Genomic DNA, 18699 nt, shown 5'->3' with positions numbered 1-18699 from the left:
CAATGCCCATGTTCATCAGAGAAGCAATTACAAAAGCCAGAACTCCCACCTACTGCACCCCCAAAATAATTTTGATCCATACTCCCGGAGGGAGAAATGATAGGACAAAAAAGGCTAAGAGGGCTATGAATTCCAGCTCCATCAGGACTGAGAGAAAGAGGAGGAAAAAGGGGGTGGGGGGACATTTGGATGTACTAATATGGCTATGTGTGACTTGGAGAAGAGGACTGGGCCTGGAAGAAAAATGGGGCAATTATGTACAAACGTAGACAGATAGTTGTAGAGATGATAGTTAACCCATGTCTGCAACCTTAGGAGAACTGTTGTAGTTTGCAATGGAGGGATTGAGGATTCAGAACTCTGGTGGTGGGAATGGTATGCAATTATACCCCTAGAGACATAAAATTTTATAAATCAATATTAAATCACTAATAAAATTTAAGGGGGATGGGGCAGGCATCAGCAAACAGCAAGGGACCTTCCCAAAGAACTAGTGCAACTGCTCTCCCCTGGAGGACAATGAACCAGATGCATCTCAAGGCTCTCTTACCCCAACCATCTTTTTCTTCCCTCTTTGAGAGATAGCTAGCTTACTACAGAGACACAGTTCCTCAGAAAAGAGGGGCATAGGAAGGTACAGGTGGAAAAGAAAAGATGGAAGAAAGACTACAAAAGAAGAGCACTGTGGAGAGAGGGGGAAAGAGCCAACCAACAAAGACTTGAAACTTTTTCTGAAGTTTACTGGAAGATGTGGGTTTTTCCCCCCCTTCTTACTCTATAAAAAGAAAGGAAGAAAAAAAAAACCATGTTGCAACTTCCTTTGTCACAGCACATGCTCAGGAAAAAAACAGACCCAACCCATTGCTTCACTTTCCTATCTGCACCAACGGTCAACTTATCCCAAGCCCTGACTTTAGCTCAGCCAGCTCCTGAGAGGCAGGAAACAACCAACCACCAGAGCATTTCACATGCCACCTGCCTGGTCTTACATGGAGGATGTGATTCTTCAAAGCCAGAGAGAAGCCCTCAAAGAGTCTGAAGGAAGGTAGTAAATAGCCTCTGCCACATTTTTATTCCAGCCACTTCTTTTCTTTTCTTTTCTTTTTTCTTTTTGCCTGCAGGGTTATTGCCGGGGCTAGGTGCTTGCACTACAAATCCACTGCTCTGCTCCTGGAGACCATTTCTCACATTTTGTTGCCCTTGTTATTGTCATTATTATTATTGTTGTCACTGTTGTTGGATAGGACAGAGAGAGAAGAGGAGACAGAGAGGGGGAGAGAAAGATAGACACCTGAGACCAGCTTCACTGCTTGTGAAACAACCCCCCTACAGGTGAGGAGCCAGGGGCTCTAACCCAGATCCTTAATTCAGTACTTGCGCTTAGTGTCATGTGCACTTAACCCACTGCACTACCACCAGACCCCCATATTCAGCCATTTCTTTTCCATTATCCCCTTCCTCTCAGGCTGTATGCTATTATCAGTCACTACTCGCAGTTCCTACTAACCACAAATACACCTAGGAAGATGACCATCTTTACCCCCCTCCACAACTGACAAAATTTTAGAAACGTAAATTTAAAAAAAGAAAGGAAAAGAAAAAAGTGCCTAGTGAAGTTCCTCACACTGATCCTTAAAAACCTTCATGCTGGCCTGCTGCTTTTTGCCCTCAGTATGTCACAGCTATGGATACAAGTGCTATAATCTCATCCTGACCTAATAGGACCATCTGGGGCCACCCTACTGCCCTGACTCCAGCACATACTCACCCACTACCAACCCAGGCATCTTTCTTCATATATAAAACCAGAAATTAAACCACCTGGCAGAGACACATTTAATCAGTCACAAAGTGACAAAGAGGAATACATGTGAAAGAGTACAATCAAGATGGGTGGGGGTGGGGCAGCTTTTATATCTGTATTCCTTTTGTACACAAAGTTCTACACACCTTTAACTATGTCCAAAGGCAGGATAAAACTAACATAAAACATAAATTGCTGCATCAACTAAGTAAAGCATTATGATGGCATTATAGAAGAACTGTTAGAAAGCTAATAATACAAGATATAAGGCTTTAGAATCAGACACACTCACCATGACGAGCCTCAGGACTTTGTATTTGTCTCAGGACTTTGTCTGGGAGATGGGTGCAGTGGATAAAACACTGAACTCTCAAGCATGAGGTCCTGAGCTCAATCCCCAGCAGCAGCATATGTACCAGTGAGTGTGATGTCTGGTTCTTTCTTTCCCCTGCTATCATTTTTTCATAAATAAATTTTAAAAAAAGAAACAAATCCGTGTTCTAATCTACCCTTAAGGAGGTTACAAAAGCCATTCTTGTCATAAATTCATTTTGAGTAGTAAATTGCTTTGGGTTGCATGGGGCCAGAAGAAACCCTAAGGCAAATGCAGCTTAGAAAGGCAATGGCCTACTCTAGAAAAAAAATCAACCTTCCATTGTTCTAAATCCCTCTCCCCTCAGAGGTATTAAAGGGTTCTCCACCTAAGGGCTTCCTGATGGCCAATCAGCAGAAAGAAAGGAGGCAGGCACAGAAGGAAATAAACGTTTATAGATACACCAATTAAATGATTAATTTAACAAATATGCTATAATCCAGAGGTAAAAGGCAACAGTTTACAAAAAGTGGAGACAGAGAGAACTGCTCCAGCCCTGCGGATGGATCAACACCTCTTCTCAGCATTGGGTTGTGCTGCTGTGGTGACAGTAATGAAGAGGGTGCTCTGATGCAGGAATCTTTGGAGATCCAGTTTGAACTCTCTTTTACAAATGAGGAACCGAGTAAGGCTCAGACAAACTCTGTTATGTTTAAAGTTTATGGAAGACATGAGTGTAGCATTTGAAGCTAAGCTCTGAGATACCTGTTCAGTTGTTTGGCATGCAATTCTGTGGCATGGAGGTAAGTGATCCCTTAAGGTTTAAACCTCTGACCTCCTAGGTCCCAGCAACTGGGTGCTCAATACTGATCCCTTCTGTAACACACAAGAGCAAGGCCAGCAGCTAGATAATATTAGACAGCTCTGTGTGTCTCCACTACAGAGCTCACGAGAATATGTCAAAAGCATTTGGAGGACTATTAAGCCCCACATCATCCCTCCCTTGACTAACATTCCCAAAGGGACAGAGGGTCATCTCCATAGAGAAAAGGGAGAGGTTCTGGAACAGAGAAAGGAGAAGCATCAATGGGAAACTGTGGTCAAGGCCCTTACAAGAATGACAACTCCTAAGAGCAGAAACAGAAGGTGCCAGCCTGAGTCAGCAGATAGGCGTGGGTGGAGGGAGAAATGCCCAAAAGACTATTCTGAGACTGGTTTTTTAGCAGACTGGGGAAAGCTAGGGATAGACACTTGAGGATGGACCTTCACTATACTCGTTTTATCTCAGAGAGAGAAAAAGATTTCAAACCTGATATAAGAGAGTATCTTGGCAAGTTCCATAGGGGTGAACGGGAGGGAAAGGACCTGACCTGAAAGACACGATGGAAAGGGTGGCATTTGTACAGGGTAGAATAGTTGGATTGGAGGGGGGAGCAAATAAGGTACAGATGAGGCAATGAGATACATACCACAGACAAAGGTGTGGGAAAGCAGAGTCCTATTAAGGAAAAAGCATCTATAACCACTTAAGCTACAACATAGCTTGCATTCAAGGGGAAAACAAAAAAAGGCTGATTAAGAGCTCCTGATTCTGCAGGCAAAGGAAAGCCATTGAACAGTTTAAGCTAAGAAGTTTACATGATCAAAACTGGGCTTTAGGCAAATTAATCTCCCATTGCACTCCAAGGAATTGAGGTAGCCAGGACATTCATTCCAGAGCTAAGGATTCTCAGAATCAGCTGTGTGTTCTACTGCCCACAGCCACCCTCCCCACTACACTTCTCTAATTATACTTTCAATTTTTTTTTTTTTTGCTTTTTTTTAATCTAAGAGAAACAATGGTCAGGCCCCTTACAAGTCTGTGAATTCTGAGGAGTTGAGACAGGCATAAGGGCACTCACACCCTCCTCTTCTGTCTTTTAGTAACCTGTCTCTAAGAGCACAGGAGACTAAAGCAATGAATGACAGAAGAGGAAAAGGTGCTCTGAAGTGCTAAGGATTTCATGTGTAAGTTCAAATGGAAGGAAGAGATACCTGTCCAATGGCAGGGAATAACAAATCTCAGTTCTTCTGTATATGTGTGTTTACAAAGCAGGTTACTATACCTGCTCATCTTGTCTCTGTGAACTTTGCCTTTTAGTGACACAGCAGCCTATATGGAAAGGCACAGCTGAGCAGCCAGACAGTTCCCAGCTCCAGGGCAAGCATGGCCTTTTCATCAATCCACCTGCATTCCTAGAATGGTCTAAGTTCCAGATATGTGGCCTCAAATCTCCAGAGCTGTCTCCCTCCTTCCCCCACCTCCACTCCCTAATCCCCAGCGCTCTACAGAATTGTGTATGACAAGCAATCTGTAGATCCTTTACTCAGAGAGGTGTCCCTTTCCCAGTTTATATGAAGCCTGATTTTTAAAGTTCTTCTAGCCTTCTTCCAACAATTACAGAAGTCAGGGAAAGTATGCCTAGGGTAAGAGAAAAGAGGGAGGGTATAGCTATTTCAAGAGTAGGGACTCCTTCTATCAGAGTTAAAAATAAACTCTTAGTAATTTACAACCAACTCTTCCCCTCCAGAGGTCATTGGGCCTTGGTAGAAAAATCCCTATGAGAAAATGAGGCCCCAAGAAGACAAGGGAGAAGGCAATCTTAAAGATGGTCTGCCTGTGTAATTCTAGCTGAAGGCAAAGGGGCTCCCAGATCCTACCTCTTGGCTCCTATCACTCTCCTCCATGCACCCCTTCTCCCAAATAAGCTCTAGTCCAAGGAAACAGACACAAAATGCTCAACTGCTATGATTAGTACCAATATTTGTCCAAGGATCAGAAAAATCAAAAAAGAGAAAATGTCAAAATCAAACTAAAGAAATCTACACCTGTGGTCCAGGAGACAACACAGTGGCTAAAGCACTGGACTCTCAAACATGAGATCCTAAATTTAATCCCCAGCAGCACGTGTACCAGAGTGATGTCTGGTTCTTTCTCTCTTTCCTCCTATTCCTCTCATTAATAAACAAATTAATTTTTTTTTTAAATCTACACCCAATATCTATCAGTTAAGAAGGAATCTGTCACCTAGTCCCCAAACTCACTAGACTAGTTTAAGTCTCTACAGGATTCATAGGCAGTAAAGGAAAAAGGCCATCTCAAACTGCCAGTACCCCTACACCTCATAATCAGGAGACAGAAAAGACCCAAATTTTTTGACATTCTGTAGGTAGCTAAGCTGCAAGGGCCAGAGAAGCCATGCACAGCCTGACTCAGGAAGGCAGCACAGTTATTCTTAGAAGCCAAGATAAAGATAAAGTCACACTTCTGAATGTGGTAACCTGAAGCCCCACATTGCAATGGTGGAGAGCACAACTTAGCAACAGAGCAGAAGAGCCAGGGCAGGGAGCATGTTCAGTCCCACAAAGTCAGAGAAAGTCAAAGTGTTCACCACCACCACACATACACACACATCTCTGTCTCTGTCTCCATCACCAGGGCTTCATTGCTACACATGCTCCAGGCTTGAGTCCAGGGAGGGCCTCACATGGAGCTCTCCCACTGATCCCACATCCCTTCTGGCAAGGGCACCTCCATGTAGGTGAAATTGGGAAAAACTAGAAAGTCTAATCGAACTTGATGAGCATGTCTGCCCTCCTCCTTCTCTAATCCTTCTCCTGATGGAGAAGTAAAGCAGCTCCAGAAAGCCTATGAACAAATAGAAACCTTGAAGAAGCACCAACTACAGCTCACTCCCAGCAATCAGTAAATCAAGTTATTCCCAAACCACTTTCCAAGCTCATGAAGGAAGAAAAGGAAACAAACAGGGAAGACATGAGTGAAAAAAAGAACAGAAGTTTAGCAGTGTGGCAGAAAGACCTGGGATCAATATTAGAGCATCAGAGTCTGACTATGACAAGTGAGTATAGCAGAGGAAGACATTTATTTCACTGCTGGGAAAGAGGGTCTGGGTTCTCAGCCCTGACTAGGAGGTTGAGTTGCAAACATCCATGGTGGGCTGGAAACCTCAAAATAACATAGATAATCAAATGGCAAGTGTGTGTGTGTGTGTGTGTGTGTGTGTGTGTGTGTGAGAGAGAGAGAGAGAGAGAGAGAGAGAGAGAGAAAGAAAGAGAGAGAGAGAGAGATGGAATACCACTATGCAACTAAAAAGATGAAATCATGCCTTTGGGGATAAAATAGGTGGATCTCACGATGATTATTCTAAATGAAATAAGAAAATGAAAGAAAACCACTAGAATATAAATAACTAAAACAAAATAATTTTCAAAAAAACAAATCTCTTTATCCCTAAAACCTGTGGTGGTTATCAGAAGGAATGCAGAGAAATGTTGGAAAATGTTGGAAGATTGGTAAAGGGGTCTCTGAGTTGTCTTCTACATAGGTGTGTATGTAACTACACTCCTCCAAATATTAAATAAGAAAAACCACCACTGAGATAAGCCAAAAAGAGAAAAGACACCGGCAGTACAACTCTCTTTGTTGCCTTTATCTTCTCAGAGACAGAACAGACCTCCCAGGGTAGCTGCCTAACTTCTTCCTATGGTCACCACTCTCCATCTCCCAGATGAGTCCTCAACTGAAAAAGATCACAGAGATGACTGAAAGCAGCCCTCGAAAATAAGATGCCCTGGGAGCCGGGCGGTAGCGCAGTGGGTTAAGCGCACGTGGCGCAAAGCGCCAAGGACCGGCATAAAGATCCTGGTTCGAGCCCCCGGCTCCCCACCTGCAGGGGAGTCGCTTCACAGGCAGTGAAGCAGGTCTGCAGGTGTCTGTCTTTCTCTCCCCCTCTCTGTCTTCCCCTCCTCTCTCCATTTCTCTCTGTCCTATCCAACAACAACGACATCAGTAACAACAACAATAATAACTGCAACAACAATGAAAAACAACAGGGGCAATAAAAGGGAAAATAAATAAATACTAAAAGAAAAAAAATTAAAAAAAAAAAAAAAAAGAAAAGAAGATGCCCTTTCATATGACCCTGAAGTTCCTAGAGGAATAAACACAGTTACACTGGTCTTGAAGGGACATCATCAGTAACAGGGATTGTCCTTGAGGCTATGTCCCATCCTCTACTACCTGCCAGTTAAGAAACATAATGTTCACTAGAGAAGAAGACAAAGAACCCACATACACAAGAACTCTACAATAGGGGCCAGGCAGTAGTGCATGTGATTGAGCAAAGACACTAGCATATATGTGCAAGGACCTAAGTTCAAGACCCCAGTTCACACCAGTAGGGGAGAAGCTTCATGAGTGAAATAGTGCTGTGTCTGAGTGTCTGTCTTTCCCACTCTATCTCCTCATTATGCTCTAAATTTCTTTTTATTAGTTTTATCCTTTTTTTTTTTTGCCTCTAGGGTTATCACTGGAGCTGAGTGCCTACACTATGAATCCACTGCTCCTGGAAGCCATTTTTTCCCTTTTGTTGTCCTTGTGGTTTATCATTATTGTTGTTATCATTACTGTCATTTTTGTTGGATACAACAAAGAGAAATCGAGAGAGAAAAAGAAGACAAAGAGGGGGAGAGAAAGATAGATACCTGCAGATCTGCTTCTCCACTTGTAAAGTCGCCCCCCTGCAAGTAGGGAGCTGGGGCCTTGAACCAGGATCCTTACACCGGTCCTTATGCTTTGCACCATGTACACTTAGCCCGCTGTGCTACCACCCGGCTCCCTGCTCTAAATTTCTTTCTGTCCTGTCAAATAAAATTAAAAAAAAAAAAAAAAAAGAAAGGAAAGGAAAGGAAACAGCACTCTACAATGTCAGTGGCTAGACGCAACACTGTACCTCTTCCTCCTGCAACCAGACCCTTTAAGGTTGGTTTGGACCTCCAAAGGCCATGGGATAAGACCACTATTTTAGCCTCGAGTGGACATGACAAAGAAAAATAAAACAGACCTCCTCGTTTCTTTAAAATCCTGATGGCCCTTAGACCTTTAACAGATCTCTCCACCATCACTGGTCATCTTCATCAGTAACATCATAAACCTTCCTGTGGGCCTCTAAAGGACTTTGCTCTTAATGTAGAACAACAATGGTAGGGACTACCCCACTGGCCATGCGGAGGCTGGGTCAATATACTCTGCCACTTGAGGAAGACAGGTCCTAAAATGAGTGCAGTCTAGAATGTTCCTAGATATGACCATGGAATACAAGATCAGACCAACAAGGATGCAGCACTGGCTCCTGTGCTGAATATGAATAGATATGGGCCCCAGATCAGATCAATGAGGTCTACAATTAACAGTATTTATATACTTTCCCCATATTTGGGAGCTACTCTCCACCCTCATCCAGCTTTCTAGTCCTATTTCCAACTCTGACACCCCCTCCCCAGACAGCCCATCTGCATGTTAGCTGTCGGGCTTAGGCAAAAATTAATAAAGTGATGGGACCCTTGGAATATACCTAAAATAGACTTCCTAGCTTTTTCCACAATGGAGACCCCAAATCTCATCTACTCAATTCTTACCTTTAGGTTCCTGATTATTAAACAATTTGTTCTGCTTTATATCTTAATGCATTTCAGCCACCAAGTTGCAGATGCTACCATGACGCCAACCTGACATCCTTAGGCAGATAACCTCACCAATATATCCTGGAACTTCACCTCTCCGGAGCCCTGCCCCACTAGGAAAAGACAGAGACAGGCTGGGATTATGGATCAGCGCTACCCATGTCCAGTGGAGAAGCAATTACAGAAGCCAGACCTCCCATCATCTGCACCTCATAATGATCCTGGGTCCATATTATCAGAGGGGTAAAGAATAGGGAACCTTCCAATGGAGGAGAGGGGATACAGAACTCTGATGGTAGGAACTGTATGGAATTGTACCCCTCTAATCCTACAATCTTGTCAATCATTATTAAATCAATCAAAAAAAGAAGAAGAAGGAGGACGAGGTGGAGGAGGAGAAGAAGAATCCTGAAGGCTCTTATCTAGTCAGCTCTAGAAATTAGTCCCCAACTCTCACTTCAAAACAACAGTTCTAGTCCAAACTATATCTTTGACTAAGGTTATAAATAGGAACCTATTTGAATGAACCCAATCACAGCAGTAAAGAGTTAGCTAGATTCAGCCCTTATTCCCTCCCTCTGCCAGGTGGCCCTATGCAAAGTTCAGTCTGTATCAATCACAATAGCTATGTTTGGAAAAGGGATTTGGGGTGGGGAATAAAATAAAACACACCCATCTCCACCTTCAGTCACCACTACATTATTCTAGGAAAGAGTAGACACATAGTGGTCCGGGAGGTGGCGCAGCAGATAAATCATTGAATTCTCAACAATGAGGTCCCAAGTTCAATCCCCCGCAGCACATTTACCAGAGTGATGTCTGGTTCTTTCTCTCCTCCTATCTTTCTCATGAATAAATAAATTCTCTTTAAAAAAAAAAAAAAAGAGTAGATACATAGCCCCACATACAGCCAATCTTCTCTGCCGAGATAGTAACTAGGACACATCTGAAGTCTTCACAGAGTAACCAACCAGTGATGATTAACTGGACATAGGATACTCCAAAGCCCAACATTAAGCCTATTAAAAGGACATCATGTTGGCCTAGACACTGTTGACAGACATGGAAAAAGTCAGCAAATTATCCTGTCTGCCTCCAGCCTCCAGCACAGCCTCCCACTACCCCACATAGCTAATGCACAACTCATCACCTGCCTGACTCTTCTAGAAACAGTAGCCTGGAGAGTTTAATTGAACTCGATGTCACAAAAAATTTCAGTAGTAGCTCTCCTTCTGGAACCTTCTCAAAAAAAAAAAAAAAAAAAAAATATATATATATATATATATATATATATATATATATATATATAATCAGTTAGTGGAGCTCAGTAGTACAGTCAGGTCCAGTACAGTAACTACTAGCAACCAAAAAAAAAAAAAAAATCTGAAAGTAAACCAAGAAAAGCTCAAGGAGGGAGTCGGGCTGTAGCACAGCGGGTTAAGTGCAGGTGGCACAATACACAAGGACTGGCATAAGGATCCCAGTTCAAGGCCCCTGCTCCCCACCTGCAGAGGAGTTGCTTCACAAGTGGTGAAGCAGGTCTGCAGGTGTCTGTCTTTCTCTCCCCCATCTGTCTTCCCCTCCTCTCTCCATTTCTCTGTCCTATCTAACAACGATGACAAGAATAATATCTAAAAAAAAAAAAAAAAAAGAAGAAAAGCTCAAGAAACTAAGAAGTTCAGAACACAGTTCTGAAGCTGGCATTAGGAAAGACCTTTGACAGACCACGAGCCTATGTAAACTGGCCTAGCCTCTTCCTAAGTAAGACAGTAGTAGATAGAGAAAGATGACAGGGAGTATCATCAGATCTAAGGAGCTCTGAGGTATGGGACCCTTTACCAGTGGGTCTTAAATCATAATCAAGAGTAATTTCAAATCCTTCAAATATAAAGAACAACTCCTTCCTACATGCTACCTCCCTCCAGGACATTATAACAACTGGACAGGTGTATGCGTGGGGGCAGGTGGGGGTAGGGGTGGGAGTTTCCCTACATGATCCTTGGAAGGGACTGAAACAGAGAAGAGGAAGCCAGTAAAGTATGACTTCTGTGCTCTATATCTATCAAAACACCAGGGAGAATCCTGGATCAGAGTATAGGAAAGCCACCTGGGAATTGTGAAAGGTCTCAGGTATAGATAGATGTCAGGTACACCACTGTGCTCTGTTTTTCCTTGATGCCCCTGACACTCCCCCAGATAGACCCCACATACTCCTGGGTTCTGTGGAAGAGAGTTTTGGGAGGTCTGAGGAAGTTGGAGATGATTGGAGAGAGTTCTTGGCCCTCCCACAACCCAAGGATTAAGTTTGCCTCCTGCAGTCCTGAAGCTTAGGCCCTCTGAGCCCCTTACACATGCTTCTTCAGTAAAAGCATCAACTGATAACGGTACTGCTACTCAGATCCCAAGAAGTCAAGCATCTTAATCATAAACACCAATACTTTATCCCCCCAAGAACCCTTTCAATTGCCGAATGCCCACCAGCATCTGGGCTCAAGGTCCCAGGACTGCTTTTCTCTCCCTTCTATCCGTTACTGATCCCAGATCTTAGCTAAAGAGATTATCTTCAAGCTTGCCAAAGTCCAGAATTCACAAATGAGAAAGGAACATGCAGCTGGGCTTTTATCCTGCCACAGAGGATATAAGAAACCCTGATGCAGTACACAGGCCATCCCAGAGAAGGATGAGGTCTCCAAACCAGGAAACAACCCTTCCCTCAAAAACCCACAGCCCCCCAACCCCCAACCTGAGTGGTTCATAACCTTTCTTTATTACATCCTATTAATTTACTTCCTGTCCTCAAATACTTAAAAAATTGTTTTTATCAAAGTTGGGGTTAGGCTGGATTCTGAGCTATCAGTCCCCACTTGCTCTTTACCAAACTGACTGCCTAATTCCCCTTAACTCCAGCTAGAACCAACTTCACTTTACCTCTTGCAGGTCCACTCCTATCTCTCAGCAAAGACCAGTTTTCAGTTCCTTCCCTGCAGATTCCCCTCTTCAAAGCTCTATTCCTAGACACACTGTTTAACCCTAACAGAAAGTGCCAGAAGAACTTTCCATAAAGATACAAATGTTCTTCTGCACTGTTCAATTTGGTAGCCTTTAGCCACATGGACTGAATACTTTAAACATGGCTAGCAACTGATTTTTTTTTTTTTTTTAGTCTTTTAATAATTGCCATGTATTAAGTTTTGGAAATACAGCATGATTATTTGACATATATATATTATGAAATGATTACCACAAAAGGTTCAGTTAGTATCCACTATCTCACAAAGAAGGAACTGGGCAGTAGTACACCAGGTTAAGTGCAGATACTGCAAAGTGTGGGGACTGTCACAGGGATCCTGGGCTCCCCACCTGCAAGGGGGTCACTTTGCAAGTGGTGAAGCAGGTCTGCAGGTGTCTTATCTTTCACTCCCCTTCTTTGTCTTCCCCTTATCTCTCAATTTCTCTCTGTCCTATCAAACAACAACAATGAAAGAAAAGATGGCCTCCAGAAGCAGTGGATTTGTAGTGCAGACACCAAGTCCCAGCAATAATCCTGGAGGCAAAAAAAGAAAAAGAAATTTATCCTCACCTAGTGATGAGAACTTTATGATCTATTCTTTTAACAACTTTCCTATTTATCATACAGTAGTGTCAACCATACTCATCATGTTTCACATTACATCTCTAGTGGTTAATTTGTAACTGGAAATTTGTACCTCTTAACTACCCTCCTCCAGCCTCCTCCCCCAATTCACTGCCTCTACAAAATTTAAGTCTGATCTCTCTTCCTGAGTTCAGCTGTGCTATTACTGTTGTTGTCTTAGATTCCATAAGTGAAATCATACAGTAATTGTCTTTATCTGACTTATTTTACTTAGCATAATGCCTTCAAGGCATTTAGCTTAATTTAATTTAAATAATCATAGATGAGTATTGGCTACCATACTGTGCAGTGCAGCCCTACATTTCTTTTTTTAAAATATTTTTATTTATTCATTACTGAATAAAGACAGAGAGAAACTAAGAGGGGAAGGGGAGATAGAGAGGGAGAGAGAAAGACACCTGCAGCCCTGCTCTACCAATGTGAAGCTTTTCTCCTGCAGGTGGGGATTAAGGACTTAAGCCTAGGTCCTTACATGTTGTAATGTGTGCACTTAGCCAGGTGAGCCACCACCTGGCCCCTAGCCCTACATTTCTTAATGCTGCCTTCTCTAAATTGGTCTTGGCAGCACTGTATTATAAAGCAAGTTTATTATTGAATTCCCCCATACAATTACTCATATACTAAGGTGACTAGCAAATAGTGAAGTACCTATAGGCACAGTGGGTAGAAAGAGGCTGTTCTGGTCAATAAAACTTTCCCCATCTTGTGATTCCATCCAGCAAATAAATCCCTGTTGGGAGCACTATCATTCTCCCCCCAGTCACACTATCTTGTTCACAGACATTATGCACCATGAGGTGTGCTAGAGACTAGAAATGTGGAACTATGGCATTTCCCTTTAACAGGATCCAGAATAACCATGAGCAGTTCCAACTGTCACCCCTTTAGAACACTAACGAAAGCCAAATTGCAGACACACACTTAAATTGCCTAGAGAAAAGAAAGGAGAAAGCTTATTTTCTCTAATCCACAGAATTGAAAGATAAACATAGATAAGTTAAGACAACAGTTCATTAGTGTACTGCATCAAAGTAAAAGACTCTGGGGGGAGGAGTTCAGGTCCTTGAACATGATGGCATAGGAGGACCTAGAAGAGGTTGAATTGTTATGTGGAAAGTTGAGATGTTACACATGTACAAACTACTGTATTTTACTGTTGACTGTAAACCATTAATCCCCAAATAAAGAAAAAAAAATGAAAAGGTTTTTCTAGGTCATAGAGGGGAAAAAAAAGTCCATACTTTATTATAAAGAACATACTTCCCCTAGTCAGCTGCACAACAGAAAGAGACAATGGTGCCAGCTTTAATTAAATTTGTTCAGTTATACCTGAAAGTCACCATGACACAGGGAAACAGGTAGCAACTGAGGAACCCCACAGGGATTATGACCAATTACTACACAAACGGGCTAAGACCAGAGGAAAAGTTACAAGAATCACATTCTTCGATTTAAAAAAAAAAAAAAAAAAAACTTGGAACTTTTATCACTCTTTCAAAAAGGGAGATGGTGGACAAAAGGCTTGTTAACACAAATTCAAACCTGACAGGGATACTGCCCCCTCCAGGCTTAGGAATTCCATCCTGCTTGGGGAGATGATAAATACCCACCCAGCACCCTTGCTGATAGTCAAGGAGGGTGTGTGCTGAGGCTTGCAGACTCAGGGGCAGCAGTCAATCTCTGATGCAAGTCTGCTGGTTGCTGCTTTCACTGCAGTTACAAAGTGGAAGAGACTGGAGACAGAGAGGTATCATGGTTCTAGTTCTGACTCTGCTAGGATTACTTCAGGTAAGTCAGTCCCTTACTGTGGGTCTTAATTTTCTCATCTGCAAAATGAGGGGGTTAAATGAGATGACCTCTACAGTTCCTTCCAAATCTGACTGACATGAGAGTAACTCAGAATTTAGCAAAAGCAGCCAGGAGAGATGCTGAACTGAGGTCCTAGGACCCACCAAGCACATAAACGTTAGCTCTCTGAAGTGAAGGGGGAAAAGCAGCTGTTTTGTAAGCACTGATTCCATTTAATCACACAAAGGGGTCACAAGACAACAGATAGGGAGCAAGGCATTTGAGAAGTTTGAGATAGCTGGTTCAAGAATCCCCTCTCAAAGGTCTTGCTGCTGCCTATAGATCTCTATCCTATGTCCACAGGGATAGCCTACCACTCTTTACCGAGTGAAAAGTATCCTCCCTTCTTCAGATACCTGTTCAGTTGGGCAATCCTTCCTGTCCCACTGCCTTCCTTTTTGCTTTAGAATCAAAAGGTTTCTAACTTTTTTCATTTCACAACTCAGCAACTGTGCTTAAGTTAATCAAAATTCAAGATCAAAAAAAAATCTCATTGGTGCCTGTCTCTGGAAGAGGATTCTTTGAACCAGATTCCCCCACAGCTACAATTACGTCTTAACTAATATTTGGATTTGGAAATGCTGTTGACACTGCTGTCTGTCTCTGAATGCCTTATCCTGTCTTTCTTCCTCTATTATTAAGTTTTTACACAAAGATGTGCGGGAAATCTTCAACTTAATAGCTGACTCCACTTGTGAAAACTGGGAGCAGGCTGCCTATCAAAACAGGCACTTACATCATCTTCACCAACTTCTAACCTCAAAATGATAAACTATGAATGTTATTTAAAATATTACTGTTTTTCCTTTCAAGACTATTCAAAGGAAAACATATTTACAGATATCTCTCACACTGATTACAACAGAATTTTGAATCACTACCCAGAAGCATGGTTGAGAGCAAGGGTGTGTGTGAGGGTGTGTGTGTGTGTGTGTGTGTGTGTGTGTGTGTGTGTGGTGTGTGTGTATGAATCGTGTGTGTGTGTGGTGTGTGTGTATGAATCGTGTGTGTGTGTGTGTGTGTGTGTGTGTGTGTGTGTGTGTGTGTGTGTGTGCATGAATCGGAAATTGAACATTTTTGTTGTGAAATCTTAACGATGGTCAAACAGCATTCACTCAGCTTCACTCCCTAAGGTCACAGCCAGTCAGAGGACCACTCCCCATCCCTAATGTGTTTGGAGTACCTAAGGAGTGAACTAAGCTGCAAGTATTAAGTGTTCAAGATACTGATATATTCCTTCTCCAACAGTTCATCACTAAACAACCTAAAGCCCACAGCAAAAGCTCTTACAGAAGTAAAAATAAGTAAATAAAGTAAAGTAAATCTGAGTGTTAGAGCTAGCTGAAAACTTCCCCAAAGGAGAAAACAAAAAGAGCAAGGAAACTTTAGAGGCCTTGGAACCTGGAAATCAGGCATTACTTATTTATTTTTGTCTATCATATCTGAAGTTTACATTTGCAGTTGAAATACAGAATAGCCTCTTAGGGTTGAAGAGAAAGAGAAAAATACAACACAGGAAGTATTTTCTCCCCCAAGCATTTAAGACACCCCAGGGGTAAAGGTGTGACCTTTAAAGGTGTGGTTTGACCTAAAACCCCTCTAAAAGGAAAACACTTAGTGACCCTGTGTAGGTTCACCCTGCACTGGTCAACCCAGCCATCTCCTCAGAGTTCCAAGTTCGCTCTGTTTAACTTCGGGAGTAGGCATTCTCACATAAATATCTTCACTGTTAGAAGGTAAGGAAGGGGAAAAGAGAGGCAAAGAGAATGACTGGTTTCCCCAGCTCAAGGACAACTCTCCCTCCTATTGTACACCCATCAGTCCCAGGTCCAAACCCCTAGTGGCTTCCCGGGTCAGAGAAATCAGCAAGGGGCCAAGCGGCGAGCCACAGAGCTGGCTCAGCCACCAGTGGAGCTGTGGAAACAGCAGACTCCCCGCGCCGAGCCTGCTGGTGTCCCATCTGGAGCCCCGCAGGCAGCGGGTGGCGGTAGCCAGCCCGCGACCTAGCGCCTCCCCCGCGGGGTCTCTGGAGTTTGCCCCGGGTCGGCGCAGCCCAAGCTTGCCCCAACGCACGCGCGAGCCCGGGGATGTGAAATCACATATTCTGTCTCCCAAATATGGAACGAAGTTAAGAAAACCTCGGAGATCCCACTTTTGCAAACCACCGGCCGACCAGCTCAATGAGAAATGGGTCTCTTGTGAAGAAAAGAAAGGAAGAAAGAGAGAAAGAGGGAAAGAGAGAGAGAGAGAAGGAAAAAAGGAAGAATAGGAAGGAAGAAGCGGGGCGGAGAAGCCGGCCCCGGAACGTCACTTGCCCCGCCCGCGCGAGGGGCTCAGGAGCGTCCCGGCGCTGCCCCCGGCCGGAGCCCGCTAAAACCCCAAAATGGCAGAGTCCGCGCGAGCCCCGGCGCGCCGCGAGGTGACCGGAAGCGCGGCAGCGGCGGCGGGGGCAGCCGGGACCGACCTTCCCCTCGGCCCCCGCCTCTCCCCGCCAGGGGACGCCCAGGGGACGGCGGGTCGCGGCGCCCTGGGCGCGGTCTCGCACAGCGCCAGGTGGTCCCGGGAACTCCCGAACCGCCGGGCCCTGCCCGCCCGGGGCCCCAGACCTACTTTTAGGGCGAATTTCTCCTGAGTCCTCTTGTTGAAGATCTGCAAAACTTTCCCGTTGATGCCCAGCCCCAGGACCTGCGTGGTGACCTTGTAGTCGTCGATGATGGCGTTCTTCTTGATCTGCAGGCTCGACTTGACATGGAACTGAGGGAATTGCTGCGGGGGCTGCGGCGGCTGGGCCGGGGCGGGGGGCTGCGGCGGCGGCGGCGGCGGCGGGCTGGGGAACAACACTGGCGGCGTCTGGCCTTGAGAATTGGACAGCATGGTGCCGGGAGACACGGGGGCCGAGACGGGAGGGCCCGCGGCCGCCCCCTGCTCCGGCTCCGGACTGGGCCCCCGCCACCCCACGGCCGGCTGGGAAGTTTGCTCCGGGCTGGAGCCCGCTTCCCCGCCCCGGCCCGGCTCCAGGCTCGGCGGGTCACAGGGTTCCGTGAGTGCCCAGTGCGCCGCTGACGCCCACCGGCCCCGCGCCTGCCTCCCACCCCCACCTCCCTCCCCCCGGGGGCCTGGCGCTCGGTGGAACGCGGACAGCGGGGCCCGACCCGGGGGAAACGGCCGTACGAATAAGAACCCAGCGCCCGGCCGGCGGTCGCGTCACAACCTCGTCTGCGTCCGGCCCGGCCTTAAAGGGGAGGGGCAGCGGGGCGGGGCCTGGGGCGGGGCGCGCCGGGAGGCGGAATGTGAGCCGCGGTTGGTCTTAAAGGGGAGGAACGCGAGGGACCGGGCGAACCTGGGCGGGGCCAAGGGGCCAGCGAGCGAGCGGGCTTGGAGAAATCCTGGGCCACGCGAAGGGTAGGGGAAAGCATATGAAAGCAGGGCAATAATTCAGATCCAAAATCCATTTTTCTCCCTGACTGCAGCGAGTTGGGAAAGAGACAGATGGCGAGTATCAACTAGAGGAGGGAAAATTCAAAGGTGATTTGAAGTGACAGACTATTCAGCCTAGACCTACGAGATGGCAAATGCCCAATATTTCCTTGAACTTTTTCTTCTGAGTCTTTCATGTCTTACTCATAAAGTCATCTTTTTTGTAGAGATGTACTGTTGTATAACTGAGTAATTTAGTAATAGCACCCCTGAACATCTTTTCCACGTACATTAGCTTTTAAAAAAGACACTGGATGAGAAACGAAGAGACTGATATCAGGGAGCCTGACAGGCTGTGTGATCTTAGGCTAGCTGCTGCAGCTTTCTCTCTCACTGAAAAGAACAGCAGTACTGTTCACAGAGTTGTGAATAGTTCGATGAGACTGTGTGGTACAAGAGAAGGTCCGGGGAGTAGACTGATTTCCAGTGTGGGAAATATAGTCACTGAATCTACAAAAATAGGAAATGCATAGCTTCAAGAGGTACAGTGCTGATGCCCTGTATCTCTAAGGAAAATTCCAAGGATCTAGCTGGAACTGTAGCACAATCCAAAATAATGAAGAAGATTGGGAAAACTCTGAATAGAAACTGTCAAAGAGCCTATAGACATCACATTCTGCTGAAGTGCAAGAATGTTCATCCAATATACCCAATACTTCCCAGCTGACCTCTAACTGGCAGAGCAGTTGAGAAATAAGACGAAGTTGTCCAAGTAAAAAGATAAAACTTTAGCCTAATAATTGAACTGTAAACCTAATTAAAGAATGGGCTTGATGATGTCCTCGAATATGACCCTCAAAGCCCCAGAGCCCCCATATCTGTAGACCTAGATCAGGGAGAAAGAGATATATCCCCAGGAGGGTAATTGCAGGGTCATAGGGTAGGTCCATTTCTAGCCTTCTGAGAGTTCTCCAGACTGTTCTCCACAGAGGTTGGACCAATTGACATTCCCACCAGCAGTGCAGTTGACCCCACAACCTCTCCAGCATTTGCTGCTGTTACCTTTTCTGATGTATGACATTCTCACAGGAGTGAAGTGATATCTCATTGTTGTCTTGATTTGCATTTCTCTGACAATCA

At 44.7% G+C, this 18699-nt stretch overlaps 1 protein-coding gene across 1 annotated transcript in view; it reads right to left on the bottom strand.

The window, feature by feature from the left end:
- MAPKAPK2 (MAPK activated protein kinase 2) overlaps positions 1 to 17345 on the bottom strand; it is an 89842-nt gene extending 72497 nt beyond the window's left edge. The window contains exon 1 of the mRNA XM_007523110.2: positions 16753 to 17345. Within this exon, the coding sequence (XP_007523172.1) occupies positions 16753 to 17016 (264 nt within the window). The 5' untranslated portion in view covers positions 17017 to 17345. The remainder of the gene's footprint in view (positions 1 to 16752) is intronic.
- Between the last annotated feature and the right edge of the window lie 1354 nt (positions 17346 to 18699).

Source organism: Erinaceus europaeus, chromosome 19, assembly GCF_950295315.1.
Source record: "Erinaceus europaeus chromosome 19, mEriEur2.1, whole genome shotgun sequence".
Classification (NCBI taxonomy): Eukaryota; Metazoa; Chordata; class Mammalia; order Eulipotyphla; family Erinaceidae; genus Erinaceus; species Erinaceus europaeus.
The sequence above is the reverse complement of the archived record's forward strand: the minus strand, read 5'-3'. Positions and strand labels throughout refer to the sequence as shown.